This window comes from Bos indicus, chromosome 3, assembly GCF_029378745.1.
Source record: "Bos indicus isolate NIAB-ARS_2022 breed Sahiwal x Tharparkar chromosome 3, NIAB-ARS_B.indTharparkar_mat_pri_1.0, whole genome shotgun sequence".
Taxonomy (NCBI): domain Eukaryota; kingdom Metazoa; phylum Chordata; class Mammalia; order Artiodactyla; family Bovidae; genus Bos; species Bos indicus.
The window spans coordinates 8484461-8491380 of record NC_091762.1 but is presented as its reverse complement, the minus strand read 5'-3'; the positions used below and the strand labels follow the sequence as shown (position 1 = coordinate 8491380).

The 6920-nt window shown below is 54.3% G+C and overlaps 1 protein-coding gene across 3 annotated transcripts in view; it reads right to left on the bottom strand.

Moving 5' to 3' along the window:
* Positions 1 to 350: 350 nt before the first annotated feature.
* NECTIN4 (nectin cell adhesion molecule 4) overlaps positions 351 to 6920 on the bottom strand; it is a 28341-nt gene continuing 21771 nt past the window's right edge. Inside the window, exons 4-10 of one of the 3 annotated variants that reach the window (XM_070783116.1) lie at positions 5947 to 6237; positions 4739 to 4859; positions 3667 to 3815; positions 3287 to 3443; positions 2799 to 2874; positions 2422 to 2496; positions 351 to 2086 (exon numbers count right to left, since the gene is read on the bottom strand). In XM_070783116.1, coding sequence (XP_070639217.1) covers positions 1862 to 2086; positions 2422 to 2496; positions 2799 to 2874; positions 3287 to 3443; positions 3667 to 3815; positions 4739 to 4859; positions 5947 to 6237 — 1094 coding nt within the window. In that variant the 3' untranslated portion in view covers positions 351 to 1861. Of the gene's footprint in view, positions 2087 to 2354; positions 2497 to 2798; positions 2875 to 3286; positions 3444 to 3666; positions 3816 to 4738; positions 4860 to 5946; positions 6238 to 6920 lie in introns of all 3 variants that reach the window. The other 2 variants (XM_070783128.1, XM_070783124.1) reach the window with 2 other exon arrangements.

The following is a 6920-nucleotide window of genomic DNA, read 5'->3' as shown; positions in this document are numbered from 1 at the left end:
ATCCTGTGGAACCCATCTGAGTTTTGGGTTCTTTGACCATAAACATTTTAAACTGCTTTTTACTTTCCAGGCCTGTTGTAGTAAGATTCCAGTAAAAGATAAGATATAAAATACTGCCCAAGTGAATTACTGCCTATCCTGGAAGGGGTCTTCCTTTCCACTGTCCTACCTGGGGACTCTCAGAGATGGCTCAAGGTCTGGTGAAGACCATTCCTCTCCCCCTGTCCCTCCCAGTTGCAGGCATCCTAGCTCCTCCCCAACTTGGAAGCACAGGGAAGATGTGCTGAGACAGAAGAGTATTCAGTATTCAGGATTTACACCATTCAGGGAGCAAGACAGGAACCAGAAAGAACAGGTTTTATCTGTTTATTTAAAAACAGAATATCATTTATGTACAACTATGCACATATTTACACAAAATGTACATACTAGAATTCCATTATCTTCAGGTTCCACATGCAAAGTCCTGGGTGGCTGGAGAGCAGGGGATGAGAGACCCTCCTTTGGTCAGAAATCCAGCAGAGTTCAGGCTGAACAGGGTTTGGCACTAAATCTAGGTATCCTGGTTGAATGTATTTGGATCAGGCAGGCAAAAAGGGACCTCATCTAATCCCAGCCCCCACCCAGCGAAACTGCTGGAAGAGCCCCAAGTTAGTGACCCGGAGACCCCTGGGGAAAAGGGGATATTCTTGCTGCCAGTAGCTCCTTCACCTCACTTGAACTCCCACCCTCCCTGGTTCTATTATCACTATTCTCTGTCCCCTACACCATGACTAAACCAGGAGCCCTTGTCACCAAGTCCTAGTGACCCCCTCACCACGGGACCACAAACACCTGTGCACGCAACTAAGAAACCATGAGCCTAGAGGAAGAGCCGAGGAACCGCTAGGGCCAAGGACCTTACTTGTCCTCCCGTTACCAGTAACTGTGGGGCACACGCGCCTCCAAACTCCATCAGATCTTAGTCTCCTTCCCAGAAGGCTGTCCAGACTAAGATGACTCAGAAGGAGCACCTTGAACCATAGGAATTAACCTCCCGGGGTCAGGCTGAGCAAGGCCTAGCTTTGCTGGATTCCTATGTAGGCTGATGACTCTTTAAGCAATCCTTGTAACGATAAACATCCAGATGAGTCCAAAGTTTTTTAAAAAGTCTTTTCTCTTAATGAGTTTGGGGCAATATTCCTTAAAGAAGCTCCCCTGTGCAGGCTTATTTACAGAAAATATGTACATGCAACAGGGCTAGAGACCACCAGAGGGCAGTTTGAGCTTCCGGTGAACCCCGGCCACCGCTTCACACTTGCCCCAGCGGGTCCCAAGTGGTGGGAGCCCTGCTCCCCAACTCAGGAGGCCAGATTCCAGCTCCAGCTATGCCCGCACACCTGGATCTGGCCAAAGTCTCCACCTCCCGCCTCGAACCTCTGCATCATTAATACTGCTCTGGGGTCTGAGGAAAACACCTGCATTTTACAGGCAAAGGTCCCACGGCCGCACGACACACAAGCCCATCCCCGTGACGTACCTCCCATATTGCCACCGAACTGGGTGATACACGTACCACAGCTCACTTGTGACAGCATGACGCACACCACGGGCACAGTCACCCCTGCACACACACGCAGCACACACTCAAACAAGGACACATGCACACACAGAGACCTGCACACACTGTGGGAGGGACTCAACCAGCAGAGCCCTTCCATTTTCCAACGGAAGGACTGGAAGGACTGGAGATCAAGCAGTCAGTGGGATGGGGAGCATCTTCCTCAAGAAAAGAGTGTGTAGGGAGGCCCCCCTGGGGATGAGCTGAAGGCTTCCCTGTCAGCAGAGGGAGCCAGGCTTAGGGGACGGAGGTAAGCCTGGGTCAGACCAGATGCCCCCGCCCGTTGATGTAGATGCCATTGCCCGTGGGCTTGGCCCGCAGGGTCCCGTTCTCCTGAACAAAATGGTTCATGGCCTGCTTGATGCCTTCATCCCGATCCTCCTCCTCCTCTGCCCGCCCAGGGCCTGGAGACGGCAGCTCGGTCTGCGTTTCAATCTCCCTCACTGTGGTCAGCGTGGAGTAACTGCGGCCCTCCGGCTCTTCACTCTGGAGACCAAGGGCAGGGGGCGAGTCAGGAGCCTGGGTGGGGCGGCCACGCGTAAGGGGGCTGGCTGGGGCACGGTGGGGCCAGAGGTCAGGCACAAGCAGGGGTTACGGTTGCTCAGCGGCTCAGCGATGGACAGGAGTGAATGTTAGGTGTGGGGAAAGGGCAACTAGAGAACGAAGGCGTAAGGGCATAGCTGGGGGTGTGGGGGGAGGCAGGCGGGCAGCATGAGTCTCAGCAAGGGGGCTGGTGGAGGGGCTGCTGACGCACCACATCGGGGGCCGGGAGAGGGGCCTGAGCAGAGTGCTGGGGACACCGGTGGGGCCGGGGGCCTCACCATCACAGAGCAGCTACTGTTGTCCTTGAGACTATCGGGGTGGCCCTCGGCTCTCAGCCCTACACTCTCCTCCGGCTGCAGGGCCCGGACACGGGGAGGAGTCAGGACGGGGCTCAGGCGCCTCCCTAGTCACCTTCCCCCGCCCCACAGACATCCTCATTCCCCCACCCTGACCTTGACCCCACCCTGACACCAGTGCTAACCATGGCTTCCCAGAGCGACCTCGAGGCCAGTGATGAAGAGGGCTTTCTAAGTGAGCCAGCAGACCCAAAGAAGCGCTGCCCACCCCGCCACTTCCCCCCAGTGCAACCCTCCTACGCTTCTGACCTGCAGAGGGGCCCCAGCCCCACGAACACCCGCGACCCTGGCGCACACACCTGGTTTCTGGGATCCGAGTGATGGGAATGCAGCCTCCGGATGGAGTTCTCCCTGGTCAGGGTCAGCTCCTCCTCACTGGGAAGACACCCCCTCGTCAGGAGCTGAGGGTAGTGGTAGCCTCCCAAGGCCAACCTAGGCTGGCGGCGCCTCTATGAGCTGGGGCTGGAGGGTGTGGGCACTGGGCCGTCCCTGCAAGTGTGAGCGCGTGGCTGCAGGTGGCGGTGTGGCTGCAGAGTGTGTGTGCCTGGTGCCGTGTATGTGCCCGTGCGTGTGACACCCTCGCATGTGGATCTGCCCTCACTCGGGCAGCGTGGCTCCCCTCACCCAGCTGCGGTCCAGGCCCCCAGGCCTCTCTCACCTCCCAGGAGACTCTGCCTACCTCTGGTCCACAAGCTCCTCCTCTCGCTCCTCAGTCCTGGCCCACCTCCTGCTTGTCTCCTCTCTGCTCCCCGCTGACCTCACCCGCCCGGGAGGGGCCAGTACTCACTATTTCTGGGTCATCTGCTGGGCCTTGCGCCGATGGTATCGGGACATGAGCACCACGACCACCACGAGAAGGCAGAACAAGAGCGCGGCGATCACGCCCACCACCACCACGGAGGCCGACACGAGGTCCACCTGCTTCCCGGGGGCGTCCTCGGGGTCTGCTGGGGGCAGGCCGCGCTCTAAGGCAGACGTCCAGATCTCCGGCCCGCCCCACCCTGTCCGCTCGAGACACATCCCAGACCACCCCCTCAGCCTGACCTCTGAGAAATACACACAGTCCCGACCCCTCCAAATAAACACTCTCCCAGTTCACTCTATCTTGCTTCCCGTTGACCCCACCAGGCCCCTGGCCCAGGTCCCAGCCTTTGCCCCGGTGCTTACCAAGAACATCCACCACCACCTGAGAATCCCTTGAGGAGAGTGCATTGCTGACACGGCAGACGTATGTGCCACTGTGCTCAGGGGTCAGTGTGGGGAAGCCCAGGGTGTCTCCTTCTGCTCGTACCCCACTGGGCAGAGGCCCGTCCAGCCTGGAGGACAGGGAAGCTGATGGGCGGGCTGAGGCTGCCACATCCAACGTGCCCAGGCAGCTCTCCACCTCCCTCCCCCATGACGTCACCCAGAGCCACCGGCTGTTCCCACGGTGCCCCTCCCTCCTCTAGGCAGGTCTAGGCAGAGGCCCCTTCTCCCTGCCGCCCAGCCTGACCTGGGCACCCCCACACGCACTCGGGGAAGATCCACATGCACACCATCTCACATGCTCCTGTGGGCATCACGTCACTCAGCACTGAGCACCAGGTCCACATGGCATAAAGTCCGTACGACAGGACTTTCCATTCCTATTTGGGCTCAGATGCACTTGGAAAAACGTGACTGCATGCCCCCATACCCCTGACATCGCATGGTAGGGTACATGAACAGAGCCCCAGGCACAAGGCCACATACATGGCTCATCCGCTCATATGTGAGAGCATGCCTGTCATGGGCTCACACACATGTTCCCCTGACCCCCTCCCTGATTCTCTGGACATCTCAGACCCTGGAAAAAAGCCAGGGAACTAGCAGAGATGGGAGGGTGCTTCTAAGGTGCTGGCAATGTGACAGCGGTTATAACAGTGGTGCTTTAACAACAGTCACAGTCAGCTGTATCTTTTTGTCTTATCCACTTGAGGCACTTACATAAAAAGTGTTAACATTTAAATACTGTATTATATTCCATAATTTTAAAGTTAAGGGGAAAAGCCAAGCACTTATTAGCTAACTCCCTACGCATCGCCATGTATCCCACACTCCCTGGTGTAAGCCAATAATAATGTTTGGTGACCATGCGTATTCTTGTATTGGTCTGAACATGTGACCCAATTTATTTGGGTCTCAGAGTATATTGCCCCAGTTCGTGATGAGTACGTGTTGTTCCCGAGGGAAGGATCCCAGTCTCAAGCTTGGCCCTTACCGTGTCCAGTTGTACGAGGGTGGGGGCTGCCCTTCACTCAAGCACTTGAGCATAGCCCCTTCTCTGCCAACCTGCCACAGCTTTCGGTCTTCAAGGCCCCTCACAGAGGCTTCCGCAAGGACTGGAATGAAAGGTGGGAGGAGAGAGAATGGGAGTGATGCTCTTCCTCGAAGACCCCCGGCCCCAGGCCTCACCCTGCCTGGAATGGCCTCTCCCTGCCCTTCCCTGTCCTTCCCATCTGTGGCCCAACCTAGCCCAGCCCCACTCTGCTGACAGCTCCGTCCCCTGAGTTCAGAGAGTCCACGCTGGTTTACCTGTGCAGCGAGCCTATACGTTCCTCTGCATAGCAGCGTGGCAACACCTTTTGAATCCCCTGTGGGCCCTAGCATAGTGCCAGTCACAGAACAGGTGCTCAGCAAAACCCCTCCCTGATTCTTCAAAGGTTTAACCATCCTCCTAGTTCCTTCATTTCTTTTTTATTTTCCCTGACTGTGTAGCACAGCTTGTGGGATCTTACTTTCCCAGATCAAGGATCAAACCCAGGTCCTCGGCAAGGAAATAGTGCAGTCCTAACCACTGGACCACCAGGGAATTTCCGGCTCGTTCATTTCTTTAACAAACATATGTTGAGGACCTACTTTGTGCCAAATGCTATGTTAGAATGAGTAGAAACCAGTACCATCCCTCGCAGAGGCGTGAAGTCTAATGCCAGGAAAACAACATCTGCCATTGACCTGGCACCATCCATACACTAAGCGCCGTGTGAGAGGCTTTGCATTTGTGGTTTCTAATTCCCATCAGGACCCTGTAAAGTTGATATAATTACTCTCCTTCTGCTAACGAAGAAAATGAATCTTGACTGAGTAACAGCTGGTAAATAGCAGAACTAGGGTGCATTCCAAGTCCATCTGTCTTCAAATCCTAAACTATTTCACAAAATTCTTTCAATTCCATATTTATATCTGACCTCCCTGAAACCTGTAAAACGGGGCAAGCTCCTTTGTAAGCAGGAGGACTCTGAAGGTCAGGGAGTGATTTGCCAAGGTCATCTGGGATGGGCTCCAGGTGTTACACCTTGGACTGGTGCTCTCTTGGCCACACAGCATGCCCTGTAGGATCCAGGCTGGCCAGACTGGCGGGCCTCAGGGTCTCTCAGGATCTCACCCATCTTCCTGGAGCCCATGGGGGTGCCCTACCCAAGTACTCACAGGCTACTTGGAGGATGTGGGTGATCCGTTGGTCCTGGAGCAGGCCAGGGTGGGATACCACGCAGGTAAGTGGCTGTCCATTCATGCTGCGGCTGGGCACCAGATGGAATTCTGAAGTGACGGCAGCTGAGCGGGAGTGTGTGAAGGAGCGGTGGGATGCTGTGCCCTTGACTTCTGTGTCCCAGGTAACGCTGGGGGCCGGGCTGCCCTCTGCCGTGCAGGAGGCTGCCAGTGTCAGGCCCTGGCCCTCTTCTAGAGGCGGACCAGGATTCAGCGAGGGCAAGGGAGGCACTGCAGATAAGGGGAGGCGGAGATCATCTTCACAACCCCGGTTAGGAGGCCCCACCCCATCCCAGTTCAGTCTAGTGTTTTCTTCTTTTATATTATCAACAGAGATGTCAAATAAGTGGTAGAATTTCAACTGACTTTGTACCTTTCTCCACTGTTTGAATTATTTACAATGAGTATGGGTCATTTTTTTAATAAAAATAATGAGGTAATTTAAAAACTAACAAGATAACATCTATATTATAATAATAGTAATAGCCACTATTTTTAAAGCACTGACTATGTGCCCAGTACTGTGCGCAACACTTTACAAACGTTATTTCTTTTAATCCTGTCAACAAACATGAAGTATGTATTAGTATCCTTATTTCATAGCTGAAGAAACTGAAGCTCAGGGAGGTTAAATGATTCAGTCCAGATCATTAGCTATGGGGTGGTGAAGCCAAGATTCACACTCAGGTTTTTTTACTATGGCTGGTATTACTAAATTTCATGTGGATAAAGGAAAGCTATGAAGGTCTTTATTTTTATCTTCATAACATTAACAGTTCAAGCCCAGAATGGAAAAGACTTGACTTGACCATAAGTCCAGGGCATCCATTGACCATGAGAGTCCACAGTGCCAAGAGGTGGTTTACAAAGCAATTGTGGATCCCTGAAGGTCAGGATCAGGGAAGGCATGAGCC